The sequence below is a fragment of the Aythya ferina genome (genome assembly GCF_964211825.1).
Source record: "Aythya ferina genome assembly, chromosome: 7".
NCBI classification, from domain to species: Eukaryota; Metazoa; Chordata; class Aves; order Anseriformes; family Anatidae; genus Aythya; species Aythya ferina.
Genome location: NC_140302.1, coordinates 24,644,603 through 24,671,707, shown reverse-complemented (window position 1 = coordinate 24,671,707; position 27,105 = coordinate 24,644,603). Strand labels below are relative to the sequence as shown.

The 27,105-nt window shown below is 43.3% G+C and overlaps 1 protein-coding gene across 6 annotated transcripts in view; it reads right to left on the bottom strand.

The window, feature by feature from the left end:
- CNNM2 (cyclin and CBS domain divalent metal cation transport mediator 2) overlaps nt 1–27,105 on the bottom strand; it is a 111,743-nt gene that overhangs the window by 32,259 nt on the left and 52,379 nt on the right. Inside the window, exon 2 of one of the 6 annotated variants that reach the window (XM_084526271.1) lies at nt 15,609–15,902. The exons of 3 other annotated variants lie outside the window; for them this stretch is intronic. In XM_084526271.1, the coding sequence (XP_084382397.1) occupies nt 15,745–15,902 (158 nt within the window). In that variant the 3' untranslated portion in view covers nt 15,609–15,744. Of the gene's footprint in view, nt 1–15,608; nt 15,903–21,191; nt 22,422–24,700; nt 26,221–27,105 lie in introns of those variants that run through there. 2 more of the 6 variants (XM_084526272.1, XM_084526274.1) reach the window with 2 other exon arrangements.

The following is a 27,105-nucleotide window of genomic DNA, read 5'->3' as shown; positions in this document are numbered from 1 at the left end:
GCTGCAGTGCAATTTAAACTAACAGCATGGAGCGGAGCACTGCTGACTCCTGGATCCACGCCTCTTTATTGGCAGCTTGTATAGATCCACAGTTATGGACACTGGGAAAAGAAATCACTTAAAGCACCCAAAGACATGCTGAAGCTGCCTGACACCACAGCAAACAGACAGAATAAGAGCACCTCATTTCAGAGCTGGGCATTGACAGAGGGAGGGGAAACAGATTTTGAATTTTCCTAAGAATTAAATAGATTTTATCTTGCTGATGTGTTATTTCAAAAGTCTATCATGCAAAGTGGCCAAATGAAGTAGGATGTGTGGTTCAACTGCTGACTCACTCTCTCCAGGAAAAGGAAAGATTCCAGCAAACCACCTTGTTTGAAAGAGTGACAATACTGATGGTACGTTTGAATGCATTATTGATATTTTTGAAGAACAAATGTAGAATAACTGGCTTTGTTCCAAGGTAGAGGATTTTCAAATGAACTGCTAATACACCATCTTTCCATCCAGATATGGCAATGGTATTTGTTTCAAAAATGGTATTACCGGGTCAGATTTTAGATACAGGGAAAGAGAGACCTCAAAGATCAGTCTGTGGCAAGTACACTGAATACTTCTAATTACTGAATTTATAAAGCAATTTTTTAAAGTTTGCATTTGTGAACAATGAAGTAATTAGTATTTTTGTGGGCCAGCCTGCACATCTCTTTGGTAGGTTGAGTTTTCCCAGAGCTCTTAAGTAGGAAGAAAACCTCACAGGTAAGACAGCAAAGCCTTGCCTCTTGAGCAACAGCCACTGGAGAGAACTGGAGATAAGGTGAAGAGGTAGCTTGTTCCTTGGGCAACAAGACGCTGGAGATAAATGAAGAGGAGAAGAGGAGTCCAGAGCAGCAGGTGGTGAACTTGTGAACCTGCCACAGCTTGTTTTGCTGTGATGAAGAGTTCCTTTATTCCAGAAAATTAAGGTTCAACAGGATGTATCTAAATAGTGAAGAAAATCAATTTGGAACAGCAACTACGATCTATAATTAGCAACCAACAGTAGCTGTCTTTTGTACATTTACTTTACAACTCTTTTAAGCAACTCGTTGATATGTTCCAGGTGAATTTGTGTCCAAATTCTACTGAAATATTTTGCTACAATATTTATCACAGTTTTCCTAGCCTAATGACAGACAGTAAGCGTGACATTTGAGAAAGCAAGAAGATGATAAAAAGAATTAGTGGAAAGGCTGCTCATTGTTTTATTTTGAAATTCAGGCCAAAACGACTTCAAAGATGGCACATAAATCAGGGTAGCTCAGCCACTTTCCAAATGCTGGGTGTGGATGACAGGGGATCACATGCAGTTTACACCTCCATTACAGCATCATTCAAATTCTTCTTGGCTAATATTTACCATAAAGTGAAGAGATATGATGATCTATTTTGTTTTCTGTATCAGGATGATGTTTCAGTGACGTAACAGGAATACTGCCAGGATGGTATTTCTTTCATGATCTGCCTGATGAGCCTAGAGAAGTGGCAGTGCAACTCATCCCATGTTTTCTTTGGTATTCTGCAGAGGTCTGTATCATTATTTTATTCTCATCCAAAATGAATCTGAACATACTTGGTCCCAAACAACCTAATCATTTAGCTTTAATATCTCTCATTTCTAGGACTTCATTTATTTTGACAATTTTACTCCAGAACAAGCTACAGCTAAGTCCATGATGCTAGAGTCTCAGCTGGGAAACATTGACCTGATGCACCCAGCTCCTTTTACAAAGCTCGGATGAGAGCTACGGTAAAGCACAACTCCACTAGCTGGGGAAACAACCTCACTTACCACGGTTGAAGCCACTGGCACAGGTCAGATTAGTTAACAGACTTGTGCTTTACAGTTCTCTTGCTTCCTTGGGCAGAGGGGGGATTGAAACTCAAGCAGCCCATTCAGCTTTGCCCACAGCTCTGTGCCCATGCTATCAGCACCCAGGAGCGTGCAATACCAGCATCCCCACACCCCTAAAATGTTGGGCCATGGAAAGGGCCTCAGAGCAACGGTGTCCCGTTGTCGTGACTTCTGCCTTGGATTTGTTTGTTTTCAGCTAGGATTAGGCTGAATTCTTCTACATCCCAATAAACACTGAAGTAAAGCAGCTCTAACTTCTGCTAGAGGAGATATGGGCAATTAGGTCACGCAACATACATACGCACACTTCACTGCTATTTTCCATGACCGCTTGTAAATCCAAACATTCTGGGTATGCCCATACAAAAACATCAACATAAACCCCAACCAGAAAACCAGTCTACTATACTCCAAGGACTTGCCCTGAAATCTACAGTATAAACAACAGTATTTATCTAGCATATTAACAATAGCAGAACGGATGTGTGTTGCTCTATGTGCCTCACAGAAGACGAGCCAAGTACTGGGGCATGAGAGATGGAAAAGATGAAATTCAGAGCCATTTTTTTTGTTTTTAATTTTGAAACACATGGGTCTAACTTTTCAGATCCACACTGTAATACTCTTGCCTGTCCTCCTGCATCCCCTCCTTGGGCCTGCAATATCCTGGCTCCTTCCTTCGTCCTCTGCCTCGCCGGGACGGGTCCCTGCACAAAGGCAGCTACAAGAGAGGTGATGCAGCCTTCACCATGGGCTGAGCTCTCCTCATCCTACCTCAAAGGGAGCAACAGGAGAAGTTTCCTCTCCTATCCCTACACCGCATTTTTACGAAACTTACGGAAACATAGCATTTCCAACTTTTCAAAATCCATGCCTTCCAGAGTTACGGAAGGCTGGGACAGGTAAGGAGAAAAAATAAGGAACAAAATGACTGACACGGTGCAGTCACAAGGTTTGTTTCATGACATCTTAAAAATGAACCAAAACAAAAATGAACTTCAAAATATCGATAAAATTTCCACCTACAGGAAAGAGATCACCATTCCTTCATGACCCGTGGCGCTGCGGGTGCTGCCGAGGTTCCTCACAGGCCTCGTTGGAGTCCATGCGTGCCCGGCACGCTGCTGTCCCTACAAGGGTTAGGCAAACAGGCCAGCAGAGCCCGGCGCAAAGGAAATGCATCTGGAGTTCAGGGCACGGCTATCGCTTGGCTATTTCTGTAGCGCCGGCATCTAAAAAAAGACCCCGTTCACACAAGTAGCTATTTTACCTTACTGTCCCACAAGAACTAAATGCATTTTTTCCGATGACACTTTCCCACCATAAAATACACGGCAAAATGTGACAAATATTTTGAAATATTCCTATGAAAGCATGTTGCTTATATATAGAAACATGAGTATATATGGAAACATACAAAATGATGTGGTTATATATAGATGTCTCCTCACTGTATAACTAATATTAGTTCGTGGAATTGGAAGTCACACGCGACAAAAAAATGAATTAGAGTTCCACTGAGCTTTGCCATAAAGCAGACAAAGCAGCAAAACCCACTTAGATTTATGATAATCTTAGTACAAATTGCTGAATGGTGAATTCCCTTGAGAACTTCTCTGACACAAGAAATACTCAAAAAATAAACAAAGCAGGAGACGAGTCCAAGAGGCTCGCTGAAGAGACATTTATTCCACATCTTTTTTGCTCCTCCACTACAGCAAAATCTCTGAGAGGAACCACAAGTCAGAGACCCAGAGGTCTTCTTGGGCCCTAAAGCTTGTTTTGTGGTTAACAAAAGACCATCAGCTTCATAAGGTCCTTAGCAATTAAAACTGTTTTGGTGGAAACGTTTCAAGTATCTACTACCACTACTACCCTTGTGAGAGTATTCCACACTATAATGCTTCTTTTAATATAAAGAAATACACTTTGGTAGTCACACGAAGGTCCTAAAAGTTCTTCATAAGACTTATTTCCATGAGTCTTAATGGTTTTAATTTTACTTCCTAATTTCTCCTCCATGGTTTGGTGTCCCAAACACCATGTTTTTGCATTAGACCAAAATATTAAGGTTAAATTGATTTATCTGTTTCAGTGTTTAAGCTGAGGGAAATAAAACAAGTGAAAATATATGACAGAATTTTGTTTCAAAGGACAAAATTTAAATACTTTTTACATGCCCTCAGAGAATCAGTAAAATGGATAAGGAATACACTCCTTCCCCTATTTTTATTAAGCAAACAACTCTCCAATCCCATATCATCTCTTCTGTCCAAGCACTATTCTAAACCATGAGTCTCAATTCACAGTATCTATACCATAGTCCTTAAAACTGTCACAGAAGCCTATTTTAACATCTAGCCAAACAGCTCTGCTTGACTGCTTTCATCAATGAGTACAGAATCTTGATTTTGATAAAATTTATTTTTCAGCAACAAAGGTCTGGTACCTTTGTAGCAGTTTCACAGTAAATGCCAACAAAAATAGTCCTTGGATGATTTGGACAATAAATAACCTTTTTTTTTTTTTTTTTTTAACAATAAATCTACTGGAATAACAGCATTCCCAGCCCTGTGTCCCAGTGACACAACTTTGAGAAGCATAATGGAATCTACCAAAGAAAGCAACCAAAAATAACGTTCAGAAAGTGGTCTGAGTGAGGAAAAACGCAGTGGCACTGTTCATAGAGCTTTAGTGGAGATCCTCACGTGATAGGGGTGTGTAGAAAAAGTGGCAGATAGTTCAAGAAATTAAGATGTACTATTATTCTCAGGAACAAAAATTTGCCTCCTCTCAATCTTCAAAGGCTGGATACATCTCACCTGCTTGCCTCCATGGCAACTGGATTCTCTTCTTATCAAAAAGCTCCTGATATTATGCTCTTGTCTTCTCTCCCTCACTGAACTGTGCTACTCTGGCTGCATCAAATATCCAGAAATTCAAACGGGACCAAGGATGAATAAATTCAATTGTACAATTGAAGCGGTGAAATCTCAAAGACTTCTTATAAAAGCTTTACCCACTTCACAACCTTCTTGCTGGCTGAAAATTAACAACTCTTGAATCAGTTCAGTTGCATAATACAAGAGAACTTTGCCACAATGTGATCCAGAACAGGACTAGATCTTGTTCTAGATCCTAGGACAAGGAACTCCAAACCCACCCAGCCTCAAAGAAACACCCAGTTCTTTCATGACAACAAGTGATCAGGAGCTCAGATCTATTATTCATGTAGATGATGACATGTCTGGCAGAACAACAGCTCTTGGCAGAACAGCAAAATATTTATTCAGTGTAATAACTCAAAGGAAATGATTTGCCAAATTGACTGCAACAATAGGCTTCAACCTTTTTCAATTTGTGGACTGCTAAAAATGCTCAGTGGGAATGCAGAGCTCTGCACAGACAAGCAGTCTACTGACAACAGACTTATTGTTTTTAGGATACCTTTTACTGAGATGTCAGAAATAGTCCTTGGACACAAGCTAAAAAAACGTCCAGACCATGTTATTTTCTGGAAGTGTTTCATCCAAATATTAAGCAATCTTCCTTACCGTATAAAATACCAAGACTTAAAAGCCTGAAATCAAACTGTTACAGCTCTCTGCAAAATGAAGATCTTCTTACCAGTGACATCAGCAAGAGCAATCTGTTTACTTGCCACATATGGAGACCAACCACCACATAGAGTGGTCAAATGGCAGAACTCAGCAGCACCACTAAGTCTTCTCTCAATCCCGGTGTGTCGCTGGGAGCACCTTTCCCTCACAAACAGGGAGGCTGGAAGCCCCTAAATGCTGTTCTGAAAAAAATCTGTGCATTAAAACAGAAACTGCAGAAACTGTTGTTTTGCCTACAGATTGATGGTCCAGTTAACGTGACAAGACAGCTGGTGAGAGCTCCATTCCCAGAGAGGCTCAGCGCATGTGCACCCAGCTACCCTACCATCAGCATAGCTGCTGATTCAAAGATCAAAAGTATTTGGGGTTTTTGTTGCCACAGTCATGTATTCCCTTGGCACAGGAGTCCTCAAGCCTGGGACCACTCGTGATGGGTGTATTATGGAGTAGAGTGCCCTAGGGTTCCTCTGGGCAGAAAGCAAGAGTGGATGCAACCCTGGGATGGACCCTGAATGCCGAATCCCACACCGTTGTATTGCTAAGGAAGAGCTGAAGCTGCAATCAGTGGTTGGCGACAGTGGTTTTTTTAAAGGCAGCATTTAGAGACTTATCAACAGAAGCAAAATACAGGGAGGGGAGAAGAGAAGGAACGGGAGGAACTCTGGGAACTGCAAATGGGATTCATGTTATTTCCACTGTGGTAGCAGTTGAATCAGTGCTCAAACCACCAGCCTGCCCCAGCACATCAGACTACCCAGCAATTTGCCCGGTCCTTTAAGGTAATCCACAGTAAGAGCCACAGCAATGTGGGGTTGAGAGAGGCCTGTGCACCCCAGCCTCACTGGGGGCAAGAGAGAGAGTGCAGGTCCACGAGGGGAGCAGGAGGTGGGAGTGATGGCAGGATCTGGCCTGAAGCAGAAGGACTGCCTCAGGCACTGAAATGTCTCATTGGATTCGCTGTTTCAGTAAATAAAAATATCAGCAAGCTGGCCTGGTCTTCGGGCCCTTATGAAATGGCTGTTTGTCACAGCTGAGGTGAGCTGAGGGGAACGCTCTGCAGATAAAGCTAGGGGAGGTTTCAAGTGCGAAAGGAGCAGTGTGACACAGCTCATGGCAGAAAGTGTGGCTGAGGTTGACATTGCTCTAGACGTGCAGGGACGGGGCATTTAAAAGCACACAAGAACAAAAAGGCAGCTCCTGCCCACCCTGCCTCTCTCTGCATTGGTGAGAGCACAGTTTCTCTCCTCAGTATGGTGCCTTAACTTCCTCACTGAATTTCAAAGCAGCATCACCCTCTGCCCTCACACCTCTTGCTTTAACGCCATGCTACGAAACACCCTTTCTAAAACCAAACCTGAGTACAGCTCCTCGTCCCCTTGGAAGCAGACAGGTTTTCCAACCACGAGGGCTAGTGAAACTTGATGAGCAGAGGGGGGCTGAGAGATGATGGTGGTGTTTCTGGAGCTAGGCTGAAAATGGCAGAGGAAAGCACAAACAGTGGGAAAATAACTTAAGAAAGAGATTTCACTGATCTGACAGGAGAAAAAGGCATTTTAGAGCAGTCTACTGTTCTCAGAGGACATAGGCAATATCTTGAAACGTTTAAGGGCTGGTGACTGAATGAAAATGCTCAGACCTAAGGGAGAAAGAAGAGCAGAAAAACACAAGTACAAGTGAACTGATCAGAAGTGCTGACAGCAGTGTACGAGTTATACCAGAGGATGAGCACAGCAAGTATCAAGGAGGAAGGCAAGAGCACGCTAAGACAAGAAGGTACAGCTGCTGAGAGGGGCGACTTCTGCTACCCCTCCGCTTGCCTCAAGAAGCAGACAAATTACTCCAGAAACAAGAGGGAGTTGTGTACAGAAATGTCATACAAGTGAGTTGCCCAGTGGGTTACACCAAGCAGTTCGTGAGAAAGTCTCCCGAACCCTGTGAACAATGAAAGCAGCCCTTTTTCCATCCATCTCTCCCAGAGTATTTAAAGATTTGAATTTTCCCATATCATTTTTGGTTCGTCTCTTCTCTATAAATAGAGAAGCAGCAGTGCATCCATCTCTTCTTCATCTTTTTTGGTGGTCTAGCGTTGCACACAGGCTGGAATGTTTTTCTAGTAAACGATAAGCGATGGGAAACAAGTTGAAGACAAAGGATGAGAGACCTTGAGCTCGGACAAATAGGAGAGACGGGAGCCTTCTTGTCTTTCCCAAGAGGCAGGTATCTTTTCTCTGGACCAAAGGGTTTTGTTTTGGAAACAAACGCATCTATTTCTGTCACTTCCTTTAGACATGCAGTCTTCATGGGGCTGATAGCAAGACTGACTACAGTGTCTGAGAATGACAGTTTGGCCCCCAAAAGAAAGCATTTCTAACCTAAATATGAAACCCGAAGGAAACACACCCCTGCTGCTAAGCGCATGTCTCAGTGGACTAACGCTGTGATCTATGCTCTGCTCCCAGAGCCTTTACTTTAGGCCAAAGTCTAATAATCGAGTTAGCACTTTGCGAGGAGAGCTAAAGCCCCTGGGGTTTGTGCTGAGCGGCCGGCCGGTGGAGAGGCTGAACTGGACATCAGCAGGTGGCCTGGCTGCCATGGGAAAAAACAAGAGTGCTTTGGGCAGTCAGGGAGCTGAGCGAGGAGCTGCAGGAACGCCTGCGCTCTCCCCCGACCCATGGGAGGTCAGCCACATCACTCGAGAAAAACAAAAACATGAGCAGAAGAGAAAGGGTGAGCCGTGGCAGAGGGAGAAAATGCCAAGACCGGGCAGCATGGGCTTAGAAACAGCTTCACAAGTCAACGAGGGTTGAATGCAGCTCAGGTACCTCAAGCTGTGGCCCTGATGTACCACTGCGCCATGAACAGGACTAGCAACGGGACTGCACCAACACGGCGACATCTCCGTTAATTGGGGACGAAGTCGGGGTGAGCAGCAGGGAGGGGAAACTAATGAGTTCCAGAAGATCACGGTCCTCCATCTCTGCTTAAAAATAGGAACTGCGGTCAGGGGTTTTAGACAGAGAGAGTCAAACCTCAGCATTTGGATCCAGATTTTGAAACCACGAAAGGTCAGAGTTAATTGAGTGTTGGTCATTCAGAGGTCCTGGGACAACTTAAAAATCAACAGAGTGCTGTAAAGTCTTATTCAAGTCAGCCTCCTCTCTCGCATCCAAAAGAAGCAACAATATCCTTGAAAACAACAGCCCAGACCAGCTTTGTTCATGGCTTACCTACTTGATACTTCCCGTAGGGGACGGGAACAAAACGCCAACTAGCAGCAGGGTCACGCAGAGCCTGGGTGCAAGGGCCTCAAGAGAAACAGCTTTCAAAATAGGCCGCAGTGGGCAGGTTCTTGCAGAGCTGGCAGGGCCGCTGACTCTGGGATAGCCTAATCCACTAACAGGTAAATCCCCTCCACGAAACATTCCTTCCTGTCTGAAAAGACTTATTTGGCAACCAAAGCCCCCTGCTTTAGAGCGAGAGCTGGAGAGGAATGTGACCTGTGGCTCCCGATGGGAGAACGCCCCAGCACATGGAGTACCGAGACCGAAAGCCGCCCAAGCCTCAGCACGTGGACCTTTCCATTCAACTGTCCCGACTCCACGTATGAGATCATGGCTTGGCAGGAGGGACGTCAGGCGCTGAAATTTGGGGCCTGAAGCGCTGTTTAGATGCATAAGGGCCCATCTCTCCAGACAGCTGGATCCCCAGAGAGGAAGAACTCTGTCTGGTGGTTTTGGCAAACGTCGTGCCAAGCGTAACGGTTCAGCCTGCTAACTCTGGTGAGGACAAAGCAGAAGGGAACTCAATGGCCTAAAACAAAAGGCGAGTGAGGAAATTCTGCTTTGGACCCTGCTTCAGCATGCCCCTAGACACTGCTCATGCATGGAGCAAACGCCCATGCTGGGTCTTTCAGGGAAAGAGAGGGCATCACAGCTGTGTTACTAGGAGCTGGCCTACCCTGAGATCTGGATCCTCCTAGCTCATCAATCCCTTCTGTTCAGATTTTGCTCTACAAGCTGCAAGTCCTAGCTGCCACCACTAGGATGGCAAATCAAACAGCTCGAATTGCACTAATTGAAATTGCTGAGCAAGAGGAACAGATCCTCTCTCTTCTTTCATGTCAGAGCAGCCAAAGTCTGGCACATATACTAAAAAAAAACATAAACTAGAAAATGCTAGAAAATCCCACAAGGGCAAGTCTTTTTTTGCCACAGTTTACCCCAGATAATGCACAGAGAAGCCTCATTTTACGTTTTTAACATTTTTTTCATTTCTCCTAACTGGGGAAGGTTTTGAATGCAGGTATAAGACACAGTGCACTTTAGCCACGCTGCTGTTCTTGTACAGAGATGCCTTACTCCCTACCCAGATAAAGATTCACAGTGGTAAAGCGACCGTAGACTGGTGTGGCATGAGCTCTGCGTGGTCATTCATTCATCACCCCCACTCATACCAGAATGGCATCAACTCAAAATGCAGCTGTGTACACACCCATCTCACCAGAAGTGTTGGCCAGTCATGGTGGTTTTGTTTACGTGGAGTGATGGAACAGCCTCTTACCAATGCAAATGCACAGCAAAAGTAGTCACTGGACCTGCTGCAGCTTCTCGAGTGTGCAGAGATAAGCTTCGTTATCAGTCAGTGTAAGAGCCAACTGTTTTCCTGAAAGAATCGTCAGTCACCCAATTCCACATCTCATTTCTTAGTAGGTGGCAACGTGTTTCTCCCCACCCCAACAAACGACATTTCTCAAGCACTGAAAAAGCCAAAGCAAAAGAAGTTTTAGGTTCTGCATCATCTAGGAAAAAAGATCACTGCTTTGACCCACCATTAAAATAGGTATGGAAATGTTGGGGGAGGGAGGAGACATGACAAAAAAGGAATTTGATTTATGATTTATTAATCACAAAAATACGAGAAGGACCCATGGGTAGGAATACACACAAATACTTACAAACCAGCCATATTTCAAATTGATGACTTCTCTTTACACATACCAGAATTAGATGCTATTTTTGCATCACTGTTCCTCCATAGAAGGACATGTGGTAAGCATGCAGTTAACCATTACCAATAATTTCCTGTATTATTTTAGTATCTGGGAGCACCAGACATGTAGCAGTACCCCAAGCTACCAGATGCTTGGGCACTACTCCAAAGAGTTTCTAATCTAACACTGGAGAGACATGATGCATTCAGATGCATAAAGAATTACCAAGGGACAACACTCAGCAAGGCAGGTGGGGGCTCAAAACAACTTCTGCAGTCTTGTGGCAAAGGCGAGATTTCAGAAAGAAGACGAAGGAAAGCAATGAAACACACTCATATACTGAAGGAACGATTAAAAGAGGGCAAAATTTCAAGAAGGTGAACGTTTCTGAAACATAAATGATGATGAAAACCATCTCTGGGAAGCAATCCATTTTTCTTTCACCCACAAAGTCCTTTCCTCACACTCTGAAGGGTGAAGAAGACACAACTGGCTACTCTCAACTGCTTGCAACTGCTGTGGTCACTTGCTGAACGAAAATGTGGTGCTCACCCATCCCTGCAGAAGGCACAGCAAGCAGTAAAATGCAGTTTGGGGCCAGCAGAATGTGCAACTGCTCCTTCCACGGGAGGTTGGAACAACCAGACCCTGACAGGATAAATCACCAGTCCTTACATCTGTACAAAAACAGAGGTGGCTGGAATTTGCTCTGCTCTTTGCAGTAAGATGTTCTCTCTGTCTTGTTCTCTCACAGGCAGAAGAAACAACTAGGGCACATTTAGGACTCTCTAGCTTATGGGTACCTACAACTGTCAGAATTGGTGACTAGAGCAAGGTGATCAGAGGAAAGCCCAAGCTATTGAGACAGTTAGACCCCTTGGAGATTCAATTCAACCCACAGTCACTGGATTTGGTTTGGTTTTCCTGCTAAATTTTCAGGGGGAAGAAATCCACGTTTTGGGCTGTAAGCACATTCAATGGCTAATGAGAAATCAGCTCACCGTGGTTCACTTGTTTCTAATAGGATTGCCTGTACCGCTCCTGTCTTTTCCTCCCCACTTTGGGGAGCTGGGGCCGCACAGGAATTTCCTCTTCTTATAATCCCTCACTGGAAATGATCAGTACTGCTTGTCACAAGCCTATCATGTGGGGAAAAACAAGGCACAGAGGAGGTACAATACCACCACCCCCCCCCCCCCCCCCCCCACACACACACACACGGCAAAAAAAAAACACAACAGTACTCTTTGAAGAGGGGTGAAGGGAGATGGTGGTTAAGTGGGCTCTATTTGAATGCTTGCAGGTTGTTTCTTTGCTTTTATTGTTGGCAATAGCCAGGCTAAATCCTAGATCTGTTCACGGTAAAGAACACATCTAAGTGACAAAAATAGCCACACTGTACTAAAGGGAAAGAGGAAGAAAGAGAAATTTAATAAAGGAGAGAAACATCAAGCGAATAAAACCGGGAACTCGTTCAGCTAGCTGCTCCACCAAAAATAAGGCATTACCTGTTAAAGTGAGATGCTGAAAGGAAGCTTCTCGTCTGTGTGAGACAGCACAATAGACTATCACAAACACACATTCCCTTTAGGAGAATTAGAGAGTAACAGAGATTTTTAAGCAAGAATACGTGTCCGTGTAAATTTGCTTTCCAAATCCAATTTCCCTTCCAATCCTCTCATAGCTTCTCATCAGCAATTTTCTATTTCTACTATGAAGGGCTCTAGCGTAATTATGCTCAGTTACTGAAAGCCTCTTTACTCTAATCCTCTTCTTAGCCTCAAAGTAACAGCATCAACTGATACCTGTGAGCTTAGCTTCCACCATGGGACACACACCAGAGCTCACAGCACAGAAAAAACCCCTCATGACGTACCCGCCTACTCCAGCTCCCTCTGTTCACCTTTCCAGTGCTAAGTACCAGACCTTGTCGCGGAGCCAGACAAAATCGTCAAGGTCAAAATTTGTAATTTTGGTATTTTAAAGTTCCAAGGAGAAAATGGATGCAAAACCACTACTTATCACGAGAACATGTACTGCTCAGGGGGGTTGTTTGTTTGTTTGTGCTTGGTTTGTTTGTTTTTTAAACTACTTTAAAAATTCAGAGGAAATGACTTGTCACAAGACTGGTGGGAAGGGGATGCTGAAGAGGGGGCACTGTGCTCTTTGTTCGTTTTGGCACGAACATTGAAACCAGGCCTTAATATGGATAATTACGGGGTAGAATGAACTCTTCCCCGATAAGTTTTCATCAAGCATCAAGCTAAAAGCAAACTTGAAGTATAAACGATTCCGATTCAAGCAATGAAACAGAGGCCAACAAAAGTTATAAGCTTCTTGGACCTCCTTTTGAGAGGTATTAGAGCTCCTGAATGAATGCAGTTTTCCCTTTAATTCAGAGCGCTGCAGGTTTTTCAGCCCAGCTGTTTAACCCCTGCAACGCACGGTGACCTTTTCATTTTCCATTGCTCTTGCAGTTTTCCAGCAGTTTGAGCTCATTTGGGCTAATCACCTCAACATGGAGCTGCAAATGGAAAATGTTGCCGGTAAGTTGTTCCATTCACAGCCATTTAGTCTTGCACTGCTTGCGTCAGGGTGCGCTACCTGTTTTCCCCGTCTCCTTAGGCGGCGAGGCTCCGGACCTCGGGGCCGTTCAGCTCCCAGCGGTCACGCAGGCTCCCGAAAAGATGTGGGTGACCTTCCAGCAGAGGACTCCACCCTGTGCATGTGCACCTTCACCTTGCAGCCTGTCCCATGCCGATCCCCCGGTGAGACACAAGGCACGGTCCTGGGCAGGGGAACGCACTCCCTGACCCACCACGATCCTACACGCCTCGAATCCCATTAGGGAGAAACGGCGGTCGCTCCAGAGCGGTGACTGACACCGAGTTTCCACTGTAAACCCAAGCTGACCCTTTCCTGACCCTGCCTGCTAAAAAGCACTAATTTATAAAACATCCCATCAACAAGGAAATTGGTAGGTCTGATTTGGTGAAGGAGAAGAAAAAGCACTTTCCCATGCAGATCCCAAGTCAACTTGAAAGCTGGCTTTTAAAAAAAAACAGAATACATGCAATCAAGTATCTAATTGTGGGTTTGGCCCCAACTTTGAGAGATATGTCATGAAAAAACAGAATCACTGATGTCCCAAACTAGCATTTCTAAGCCCTTTATTTTAACTAAGGCAAAAAAAAATAAAGCCACCACAGCAAGGCTTGCCTACCCATGACTAGTCACTCAATACCAAGATTTCAGTAATGCAAAGTTTTGAGTTATCAGTATTACAGGAACCTATGCCAGAGAAGTAATTTCTGGGTAATCTCAAGTACCAAGAGAGCAACTGGAAGTTTTAGGTTTTTTTTCCCCTGGAAGTTTACAGTCTTCCTCTTTCCCCAGTGAAACCAAATGAAAGCATGAGTAGACTTCCATCAACAGAAAGAGCCCTCCGTTCCTACTCAAAGAGCTCCCACCTACTGTCTGGTCACCTTTACTGAGGGACAACAATATCTTATGGCAACAAAATGTGCCAGCTCAGTAGAGGTCTAGTGGGCAAAGGGCAGGAATCAAGTGTGCCTCTGTATCAAAGCTCCATGTGCCCTGGTCAGGAGTCTGGAGGGCTTCCCTGAAAAGTACTTCTTGTTAATAGTAAATCTGTGCGATACAGGTGATACGAGATGTGTGTTTTTAGAACCTTGTATGCAAAGACAATAAACTACAAAAGTTAAATATATGACACTGTCTGGGAAGTACTGTCTTAACCTTCCTTGATATTGTCAAAAGAGAAGCTCTGTATGTGGTTGCAAAGCAATTCTTCATTTCCTTTGTTGCAGATGATCTCAGCTTACATTCTTCTTTATTTAGCATCTTCTATATTTGTCCCAGCAGCACCAGGTGGAAACTTTCTTCCGTAGATTATTACAGACCTCAAATACTTCCCCACGGCCCTCAGATGCCCACTCAGCACAAACCTGCAAGGTGACTCCAAGCATTGAGCGGGCTGCGTTCAGGCTCAGCAATAGTAGCACTGCCACCGCCGGTACCACCAGCACGGCATGGCCACTTGGGGGACATTTGGTGCATAACCCTGCGTGCTAATCTGTGACTAGTGGATACAGAGGGGCTCCCAGAGGAGTTTTCCCTTGCTAGTTCTCACTGGCACCCAGGCAGCACAGTTATCTCTTTGCGTATCATCCAGCGTATCATTTATATCATCCGTGCAAAGGATTTGTTAGCAAAATCCCAAGTATTCAGAACATTCAGTCTCATTTATCAACTCTTCAGCTCCTGGCCTCTTTGTTTTTAGCTCAGGTTGCTGTTGGACTTTTAAGTAAAGGGTATCCTGGGGTAATGAGTAACACCAAGCACTAGCTGAGGATATGAGTGGGGTTTATTCCCACTAAAACCCAAGTGTGGATGTGGTGTAATGGCTGAGTGGGGAGCAGTGGGACATACTCTTTACTATCCCATTACTATCCCATATACCTACACAGCCACTGCAGTTTATGCCTTTCTGTGCTCCTTTAACTAGTTCCCTACAGATGGCACTGTACCACCATCCAAAATACCCCTTCAAGAAAAAAACAAACTTAAAACAACTTAAAAGAGCTCATGCTGAGCCACCAAGAGGAGCCAGGTGATCGGCTACGTTCCTGCCTTCTCATCCAGATGGTTTCCTGGGTATCAAACGGGGAGAGAGCACAAGGTTTTGTACATCCAGCCTTCTCTACCACAGACCAGGATGGGAGCTACTGGGAAGATGGGTCCTAATATATACAAATCCTTGCTCTGCATTTTCCTGAAGCATTTGGTCTTTGTTCGTTCTGAAGATGGGACACAGATTGAACAGACCTTGGGTATGACCTTGTCTGGCAATTCCTATGGGAGGCAACTGAGAAACCTCTCAAGAAGCCAGCATGCGTCCAAAGATTTACACACGGGGCTGCGATGTCAGTAATTGGATGAATGCAATAAAGTCTGCAGATTCCTTTTCCTCAGTCACGTGTGGTATTTCTATTACTTTCTCTGTGACTGTTTTACATCCAATAAAAACACACTGAACAGAAAATACAGTAGTAGAAGTTACCCTTTGCTCTTGGTAAGGAGAATAATTCATTGGTTTGGCACTTCCCAAGGCATGCGTGAAGGGAAAAAGCACTTGGCTCAAACAGGCTCATAATTATTAGCAGCAAATTCAATCTATGGTGCGTTTCACCAGCTGCTTCTTAATTTCATTGCTCTCAGCTGCACAGATTTGTGATGAGCACTTCATCATAGCATCCCATGACTACTGAAATCTTTTTGCTCTTGATTGGTGAAACTTTGTCCTTAGATGCACGTACAGACTGTCCAAACAGAATAATTATGGCCAAGGCTTTTGAAGTGTTGAGCTTAAGACCTTTAGAGAAAAATGAATTTCAGAAAGTAGTGGAGGAAAACCCTTTCAGACTTCTCTACCTGGTTAAATATCAAAGCATCACAGGCACTTAGGCACTCTTGAAAATCTCAGCTTACATCCTCCTATTAGTATTGCTCTCAATATTTGCATAAAAAGAAGCAGATTCCTGAACAGTGCCCGGCTAGGTTGTGCAACAGGTTATTATAGAGTGGAAATAAGAATGTTATCTACTGGAACTACAGAAGAAAATGAGGATCAAAATGAGATTAGCACGTGGTTAGGATTAACAGAAATGCCTAAAAATTACAATCAGGATTTCAGTTTCAATAGCAGGAAAGAATATCTCTATCAGCATTGTGCCTGCAACGTCAGCACTGGCTAAAGTTCTGATCCTGTACTCAGAGGAAAATGAGATAAAAAGTGCCCACTCTACCCCCACAGCTCTGAGATTATCCTTGCTCAGAAATAACCCTGCTCAGTTTTAAAGATCTAAAAACATCACAACCTAGTAAGGTATAAAACTAGATTTACATCCCCTGGTATTCTGGTAGTAACATTACAGCCTACCACTGCCTTCAAAAGGTTTCAGCAACACAAGTCAGGGTAGAAGGAAGTAAAGGCAGATAAATAACCCTGCCGGATTTAAGAGCTGATATTAATAGAATGGTAATTTCTGTGGTTTCATTCACCACCAAGAGCTATGCAACTACAGAGCTCAGCGCAGCTTTCTCTGTATCACAAGCAGACAGTTTCAATCAGGGAACATGTATTTTTTTTCTTTTTAATTGAGAGAAATTAAAGAAACTCTTTCCTTTGAGCCACTGCACTTAAGCAAGCAATACTGTGCGTATAAAATACAAAAATCCATTTAATTTAAATTCCCAAAATACGTTGTAGTTGAATGTTTTGCAGCACCTAGATTCTCTGCCCAGCTCTGTCTTACCTCCTTTTGTTTGCCCCAATTTTATCCCAGTTCTTACAGATCAACAGAACTGGGATATTATGTGGTTTTATGCCTATGCTGTAATCTAAGTCCCCCTATTTAAAAACAAAACAAAAGTAGCAAAAACAAAACAAAATAACCCAATGCATTAATCTTAATGATAGACTCTTTGCACATAGAAGATTATACCTTTCTAACCCAAAGGAAATTTAGTCCATTTTCAGATTATTTAGCCATTTTTCAGAGTACTACATAGACATTACTATTTCCCTTTCTTCATATGATCCATTCCAGATCTGCTAGACCTAATGAAACATGACTCTGTGGAAAGCCAGGCACGTTTCCATATAACACCTTCCCACACTTCTTGCCTCTGGTATTTTCTATTTCATTTCCCCTCCCGCTCCCTTACAGCTCTTTCCGATCTATATTCCCAATCAATATTCTCAGGTCATTCTTAAATCCTTCAGCGACGGGCAAGGAACAGCACATGCCGTGGCTGGCTCGGAAATGTGTGCACTGATCTGACAGCCGATAAGATGAGCTCCCAGGCCATGGAGCAAAACAAATTGATTGGATGCATAATGAAGTGGATGGTGCTGCCTTCACTCCAAGGGAACACTAAGTTTATGTGTGCGGGTGTGTTTTTTTTTTTCCCCGACGTACTCCTCGCCTCAAATTTCCCCAAACATGTATACAAATTTTACATTTTGTAGCCCTTTTTCACCTGCCAATTTTGATAAAAACAAAGTTTCACGAGTTATTGGACAGAAGCTGATAAAGGAGGGGAAAGGGATGAGATCAGCAGAGTGCCTTTCTGCAGGAAATTGGACTAAAAGCACTGATAAAGATATCAGGTGAACTCAAAGCCTATGAAAACAAAAAAGCAACACTTTATTCAGACAATAAGAACCATATCATGACACCCACTGCCACATACCTCTCTAAGAACAAAGATTTATTAAGAATCACAAGATAGGATGGATGCTCACATGCCCAGGCAGAATGCCCAATGTTAGGCAGAGGCAACGCAAACAGTAATTCAAGAACCCCCTACTTCAGAGGTGTATTTATCACATATTGTGATCAGCACAGTGGCAGAAGCACCTCTGCCTCTTAAACGGCTCTTGCACCTGTTTTAGAAGGGTTTTTAGGGTTAATTACAGATGACAGTATACTCACCTAGGCAGGATGCTGGCTAAAAATGCAAGGTTGTTCCTACCTAGGAATTTATGGGCAGGTAATAAATCAGAAGTGAGAGTATTTCCCAGCTTCTCCTTGGTAGGAGCGGTAGGACCTTACCCTGTTCCTCCACTCTGCTCTTAACCACTGCTTGTGCTCAGCTTTTCCTTCTCCAACGTATCCAAATTCAGTGTCGGTCAACAGCTGCTTTTCAACCCAAATCCGTAATGCCTGAACCAAATGCCCACCAGGGAACACTAAATGAGCCCTGTCTTCCTAAGCATTTAATCACAATTGTCACAAGTGAATAAGCAGCCGAGCATAGCGCTAATGATGTTGTGTTTGTCTGGGAGGTTTAACTGGGTATGCAGCTCACCCCTTAACTAAAAGGAATTAATTTCCACTCCCTGTTTTCTAAGGTAATAACATCGCTGTAAAGACTGATTTATTTACAGCTAATAACTTCTCACATAGCAGCAGGATTGCAAAAGCTATTCTGTGGCATTCACAGCAGACAAATTGTTTTACAATCCCTTTTATAAGCACCATCAAGCACCATCTTGCTGTGCTCTTGTTCCTGTGACTGGCTGGCATGCCAGTCCAGACCTGACAGCTGTAATGGTGAAGAAACCTTCCTCCCACTTCCACTATAAATCCAGTCGTAGACAGTTCACCCCAACTTGTTCTAGTACTGTCCTTCACCTTAGGTAGCTCTTCTCCCTTTCTCACGCTTAGCCTTCTTATTCCTTACACAGAACAAATATATTGACTCTTAGCCTTTGTTTAGCTGGACTAAACAAGGCAAGTTCCAGGGTCTACACACTGACCGCAGCCTAAAGATGTGCCCTCCCAGATGAAATTGCAGGTGGCACTGGGATTTGCCGCGCAGCAGCACCATCACAGGTTAAGCCTGAACTCTCCTCTGAAACTGGGCTGCTTCCAAGTATTTCTAAGTACGTACCACGCCGAAATCCTAATTCTCTACCATACCTATCTTTCTAGTAACTCCAGAGTTCAACTCTCTCGACTCCGATGTACCACTGCACTGAGATCCACGTTTCTTTGGTTTCTGGCTGCTCTGCCATGGCCTGGTAAAACGGGAGCTGCACACTCCAGAGGACATCCCCACATTCCTGCATGGTTGGAGCTCAGCACCTCAGGATACTCTCGATCTTTCCTCAATTGATTTAATCTGACGGCTTGTAAGATACAACCACAAAGATCGGCACCTCTGTCAAGATTCTGGTTTTTCCTGCTCGTGATTAGAGATAAGGAAACTTCCCTTCAATCTCCCTTCATTGAGAAAACTGATCGCTTAGTCTTTACCTCCGAGTCTTACATAGCTGCATTAGGATTCCCTTTCATCCCACTGCAATTTGCTGCTTGTGAGCAGCTCTGTGAAATCCCCCTGACACCACCCAGCAATGGGCCTAGCTAGTGCAGGCTGCCAGGGGCAGACCTCAGATGCAGCAAGAGGAGCCACGCTTAAAACCTTTTAATCTTCCAGTACCAAGGGAACTTTCAGTGAGTAATTATACATTTTTGTTAGTGGTTTGGATATTTTGGCTGTGAATCCCTATAAAATTCCTGAGTGAAAACCATAAGGTCCTGGCCATTTGTTACCGCTCACACTGTCCACTTGTTCTAGACCTTCTTCATGAAGGAAAAATATGGTGTGACAACCTCCACACTCTTCCAGAGAAACTCAAGATCTTATTGACACTTCCCCATGCTCTTATTTTCTCTGAATGTTCCTTTTATATATCCTAATCCCAACCAAATCATACTTACACTTGAGTTTCTCCACTGAGACACAGAATTTCCTTCACAGGGATGCCAGGTGACACACTTATGCATCAAGTCCTCAGCTCAGGAGCTGGACTCAATGACCCTTGTGGGACCCTTCCAAGCCAGGATAGTCTATGATTTGATTTTGTGATTCTGTCATGTCACCAGTCAACTCGCGTAAGTCTAATTTTTATTGAAGAAAAAGCAATTCAGCTTTAGGTGAATTTATCTAAGGAAGAGGTGTGATAGGGAGCAGAAGTCATTTTCAGAAATTTAGGCCAGTGAACAACATATGTGCATGACCCATGAACAACATATGTGCATGACCCATCACCATCTAATACACCAGCTCAGCTCTTCCAAGATGTTCAAGAGTGACATGTCTCGCTGCTGAAGACACAGCATAACACATACTGACACTTCGATTGTCTCCCACAGGGCTGTATCATTTCAGAAGCTGCAAGAGTTTGCGCCTATCTTTGATCCAACAGCCCTCATCCTTTAGCTCTGATGGCCAGGATTTGTGTTTTAAAATTCAGAAGCATCATGCAGTGACAGGTGTCAATGAAGGCAATGCCATTTAACGAGAAACAAGAATGCTGTGCATTAGCTTTCCTGGCAAGGGGAGCTGAGACTGGCCGCAGGGACACTCCTCCACACGGCTTCCACACACCCAGGCCCTTGCCACAGGCTCCTGCTGTACTGGCACTGAGGGCTGGTGGGTGACATGGGGAACTGATCATGCTTATAAATAATCATTAGAGAGGGAGATCTTTTTAATCTAGTTCTGCTCACTGTACAGCTCCACAGATGATAATAGTGGCACAAAAGAGCACAACAAGTTAGGGGGGCAGGCTTCCTATGTCACTCATAGTCAAGAGAGGCATCCTGGTAAAAGGTAGGAGCTCCAGAGTCCAAGTGTAAAACTTGGGTCATCATCTCCTACCCCAAAAATAGGTGAAGTAGATTCAAAACAGCTTCTTTATTCCCTCAAAGGGTCTAGATACAGGGATCAGGGTAGGGTGACACTTGCATGCCCTCCAGACCATCATTCAGTCACAGAATAATTAAGGTTGGTTATCTGCATGTTGACTACACAGCGGCCTCCAGCCCCCACCTCTTGTGCCAAAAGCTGACAGCACCATTACAGAATACATCCCTGCATGGATATTTGAAATGTACGTGCCTGGACCCATCATAAATCATACTGTAACTTTCAGCACACCTTCCCTGCACCCCATAAATAGAAACCCATGCAATCCATTTCATACCTTAGAAAGTAAAGGTGGTTTAAAGAGAGCCTGAGGAACACAATGAACATGTTTCAGGAAGACAGCACTTTCTGGAATAATTTTAATTAACCTTGCATTACACTTTTCCCTTCCAGAACGCCTTAAAGATTCAAACAGCTCATGAAGTCCAATAATGCATTTGGCATTGATCTTCTTACTCAAAAGAGCTTTTACAGAATGCTTTCTGCTCTGCTAAAGTTGAGTTAAGACCTTAATTTTAGCAGTGAGGGCCCTACTGCAGCTCTGAAAGATATTTTTACTTCACTGAGGTTTCTTTGGAAAGAATTTATCACCACTAACCTCGGGCTTTTTATTTCTTTGTAAGAACTCTTAATAATATTGAGAGGAGAAATAAATTAACAACATTGCCCACTAAAAGGATTTTCCAGGTGAGTACACTCTAACTCCAGTTGCAGGAGGTTTATGAAAATACATTTATGGAAGGATGCTTACATCTCATGATTTTTCTTTCTCCCTTTGATATCCTTCCAACTCCACCTAGAGAAAGAAACTGGACAATAGTCTAAGAGTCCTTCCCAACTGACAGAGGCCTTGCTTGCAGAGCTGTCTCCTCGGATCCAAAGGGAACCTCAAAGTACAAAAGCTCTGCCCTTTACCCCCTTCCACCCCTGAAGGGGAAGGAGTTTCAAACAGGGCCATACAACAGGTGGGCAACAGAACAGCGCCAAGCAGAACAAGAACAGGCACCAATGGTCCAGAACATTTATCTTCACAGGCTGCCTTTTATAGACGGAATTTGTTGAGCTGTCAGAAAAACAAGTGCTTTAGTGAAGCTTAACAACTTCAAATTCTGTCCCAGCAGGGCTGTCAAACCACGCATGTAGCCTGAAGATGTTACGATGACAAGTTCATGCAACTTTGCAGGAATTTCCTAATTACAGGACCCTGTTTTAAATTAACTTTAATCCCATTTTATTGGCTAATGTTTTCATACTGCTGACGGGATCTGTCATTTTCATACATCTGGGGAATATTACAGATTTTCTGGAAAGCTATGCTAGCAGTTGCCTTCTACTTCCCTCCCCATTTATACTACAAAAATATGGAATTTCAATAGAGTGGCAAGGGTTTGGAGTTGCAGATTTTTCGGTGAAATTGAAAACGGAGTTTTCATCACTGAATTCGAGTTATTAGTTGCGCAACATTTCCAAAACACCTAAACAAGAATATCAGTGAGACTGTAATCCAGTGTTACGATCCAGGCTTTCAGCAGTAAGCATTCTTATCAGCGTGGTTTTCAGTGCCATCTTCAGTCATGAATGATGTTCCAAAACCTTTCAAGTCTTTGTTTCACTGAAAATAAGATATAAAGATGGGACCATTTTTGCACATAAGCTACACTGACTCACTGCACAGGTATACATTTGAAAGAAATCAAGCACTCCCCGCAAGCCCATCAGTGTTTTGGATCCAGCCATCTCAACAGAAAAAAAACAGGCATGGGATCAGTAAAATTCTCCTCAAGTTGGAATGGAGAGAAAGGCCTGACACTGTTTCAATAATATGAATGTAATTTTTTTCCTGTTAATAGAATATCCTTTGCCTAGTTAAATATATGCAACTGACCACAGGAATTGGTGCTTATTTGGCCACTTTGTTACATCGGTCTTCCATGTCAAAATCCCACTATGTACTTACTTGCAATGAGTTTAATTAGATGATTACAAAGGACCGCGCTACAGTGGTTAAAGAAGCTATGTTCCCAGCACTGGAAGTCCCCTGCTCCTCAGCTGGGACACAGTAACTGACCCCTACGCATTCCTCCTCCGTTACAAAGCAGAGCAGAATGGGTCTGACAGCACACAGAAAAAGGAATAGGAGAAGAACTTGAGCCTGCAGGCATGTTGCTTTGGGTCACACCAGGAAAGAAAATAAAATAAGAGCATTTATGCTTTTGTCTCTGGGTACTTTAACTTGTTTTTCAGCACATAGACTGAATAGTTTTGAATGGAGAGGCAGCAGATAAAGAGCTTACAGGTTTCTTAAAGGTGAGGAGAGAACTGCATGTGTGACAGCAAAACTGCAGTCCTTATGGGCCTCCTACTGAACGGTGTCATTTATTCAATATCTAGCAAGGAAAAACAGGGTTCTACTTAAACATCAACTTCTGTGGAATAACCAAGCCACCAGAGGCTGTTATAACACATTATTCTAACCCCAAGCACCCCAAATTTACAAGCTGAGACTCCAAAAGATAAAACAGGTAGAAGGGATCCCTAAGAACATCAGCATGGCTTTTTGCTTTGGGGTCATCTGGGTGTCATATTGTCAGTATCACATCTGGATGTCTACAGTTAAGAAGGCTAAAATCTCTCATGGGCAAGATGTAAGCGTGTATTGAGCAAAAATATTCCTCAAAGTCCCACACATTACAATCACATGCTCTCCAATCCCTCTCCAACATTCCTCTCTAGCTAGCTGAAAACCAAAACACGCAGAAAGCAGGCACAACAGTACGAAACAGCAGTTTCCGTGTGCACCCTCCCACGGGAGCCCTTGGAACAGCAAAGGGGAAAAGTTAACAAAAGAGGTTGTCTAGAAAGGTCTCCTCAGAGAGCTAGGACAAACACTTAGAAAAGTAAATGAGCCTGAAAAGCATTTCCCTAAAGTTTTTCAGGTTGTGACAAAGAGAGAGACCTGAAAATAAGGACATCTTACAAAGCATCTTGTTCCCCTTTTGCTCTCCAGTTCAAGCAGAACTGGATTTTAGCAGACACCCCGTGAACTGTGACAATTTGAGATTAATACTTCACACTGTTTGAAAGCTGGGATTTCAGAACTTCTTTCAGAGACTATAAAGCGTGGGTTTCTGGCTTCAGCAGTTCACAAGGCATCAGCCTCTATAATCAGATTGGAGTTCAGATGGGGGAATGAAGATATGCAACTTAAAATTCCTGTTAAGTGCTCCAGGAATTGAAACTCCATCCTCCTCAAACTGAAGAAACACAGATAAAACTCTTCAATAGAAAACAAGTTGCTGTGCTACAGATATTTGCTTCTAGGCAGGGTGGCATAAAAACCCCTTGATCTTTAAAACTACTGGCAGCCCCTCTGGCTGTGGTTTCACATTTAGCAGCAGGGACAGCCATGCTAAGCAGCCCTGCCCCATCCCAATCTCCTGGGTTGGTTTCTTTCCTGACACCACCGTTTGGGCATGCTGGTTCAATGATAACACCATCCACATTTGTTTAAGGAATAAGCTAACCGTATATTATTCCTCCCATTTTTTTCTTGTGTTATGAAACAGTAGTTTTTATTTAAACATACATACAATTTGTATCAAACTATTTAGAGAGAAAGTGAACCCAAATTTACAAGCAAAAGATGACAGCATTTAAGGTTATTTTAATAATCTGTTTTAACTATATTGAATACAGTTTTTAAATGAGTAAATTCATCTGAACATGATTTGCATTTCAAAACAACTCAATCAAGAAGGAGGTATTGTCTGCAGTGAAGGAAGTGAACTTGTCTGAAGCATATGATAATCAGCTCTTAGAACTAGCTGATATCACCATCTCACTCCTGCTCTTTTATTCATGGATAGAGTTATCTTACTTTTTTTACCCCGCTTTTTCAATTCACAATTTATTTCATTTGGCCATTAAAATTCAGAAACTGAGATACACAGCCTCTCCATATTCCTCTGCATACCCACTTATAATGTTATGGTCATCAGAAGTTACTTTACCACTTCAAAGAAATTCTGTTTTTGAGCAGAGAACCACTCACCTCCGCGAATTCAGTGGATGATTTAAATCTTCAGCAGGAGGTATAGAGTGAATATATATATATTCACTACTTGAACATGTGAATATGTATCACAAACACAAATCCTACTTAAGAACAACATCAAAGATTTTTTTTTTTAAATATATTTACACAGCCTGCTCTGAAGGCAACACAAATATCCTTTAATGAAAAATTGCTTCATATAGAGAAGTCCATCAGAACAACACTACAGGCAGCCAGCCAGCCACAGACTTGGCATATATCTTGGCAGGGGTCAGCAACCCTGACACTACTGCGTGTTGGTAAAGCTCCTTAGTTTGATCCCTCTACTCTAGAAAATCTGCCAGGTTCTTGCATAATTCCCCCTTCTCTCCCAAGCACGTTGCCCTCATTCTCACTTCCTTTGTTAATTTTACGTCAGCCTCTGGGAGAAACAATGGTGAAACACCAGTGGGCCACAGCTCACTGCCATCACTACTCCAAAGTGCCCGCCAATTAGCATTTGGCAAAAAGTTCAGACCTGGATCAAATCCTTTGATTAATGCAATCTTCTAAGGTACAAAGAAATAGTAAAGCTGTCCAGGATGCTCCTCCAAGGCTTGCAGAAAGAAATAAAAGTGCCTGTCTTCTACAGGTCTCTCACTGGAATTGAGAACTCCAAGTTCAAAGGCAACATATGCTGTTCATATAGGAAGGGTCACTTCTGAACTTAGGATTTCAGCTGCAGTGCCCTAATGTGTACTTTACCAGAAGCTTCTGCATCATGCTACCACCACACAGAACAAGTTAGTTATTACAGCAAGGAAATATATCAAAGAGTGATGCTTCTTCATCAACCAGAAGAATAGTTGCACCATGCCATTCCTCAAGGCCTTGGTGCATTAGTCTGTGTAAGGTGGAAGAGAGTGGCAACTTACACTGAATTGGTTTTTAACATGCTAAATACATCTTTAATTCTCCGTGAAGACATAGTCAGTATACATGCGAGATCATGTACTCTGTGTACACACACATAAAAAGATGGATACAACTCCTGGGCAGACACAGTGACTGATGCAATTCAGTGTCCATCTGGATTGAGACAAGGGAAGAAAACAGACCCCATTATACGCTGCTGCAGAGGGCACAGCATGCATGGTACTCACAGACTTACAGACATCCATAGCCCGCTTCCGAAAAGGAATAGAGGTAATGTGTAATGGTGATGTGAAGAAGGTGGTAATGATTTACAACACTGCTGAAAACATCTAAGTTTGAGAGAGAGATGAGAAGATAGCATTCAACACTTCTGGTTGCTCTTCAGCGGAGGTTTTGATGAATGAGGCAGACATTTGTCTAACTCCTCAAAGGCTGTGTTCCTCTGGGTAAAAAGGAAGGACAGAAAAGGTTCAGTTTCAGCTTTGTCTACCTTGAAAGCATGCTTAATGCCTTTCCGCTAGTCTCTGCTCTTAAAACTGAAATGAAGAGTCCTGGTAGGGCCAAAAGGTGGCAGAGCATTGCAGGAACATAGCAGAAATGGAGCAATACCTAGTACTGATATACAGTACTGACTCCTGGGAGATTTTCAGTTTTGTTTTGTTAAAAAAAAAAAATGTATTTTCTTTTTCCCCTTGCATCAACAGAGATGGTCATACCTCACAGTTCAACTTTTCCATAATCCCAGAGAAGCTCTGACTCAAGGAATAGGCTTTCCCTGTTCCCAGAGGGCTGGGGACAAGCAGCACAGTGCTCCCCACAGCCAGGCGGCTCGCAAGAAGCAAAGACTGGAATGTGCAATTCCGTGAGGTTTTTGGGAAATGAAGTGGGGAGTGGACGTCAGTCATAGTTAAAATTCCCAAAGAGATGAGCTCTACAGGATTACAGTAACTCAAAGCTGGTTTCATACTTGCAATCGTTGTAAAAAAACTGAAGAGGGACAGTCCAGCAATTAGATCAAAGGGCAGGAATCTAGGGATCAGAGCTCTGTTCCTGCTTTACAACTGGTCTGTCATCATCCTGGGCAACTGTCTTCTACTCTAGACCCATGCTTTTCCTCCTGTTCCATGCAGCGATGCCAATTTATCTTAGCACAGACTGAGCAGCATTCACCAAGCTTTTGTGAGAAATTCCAGGAAACACGAAAGGCTTTGGTGTATCTTCAGAGTACCTAAGTGATTGCAAGCTGATAGCCTATCCTAGTGACATTTGTACTTGGCCAATGAACGTTGTCACACCTAACATTAAGAAGTTGTCACCCCCACTGCCA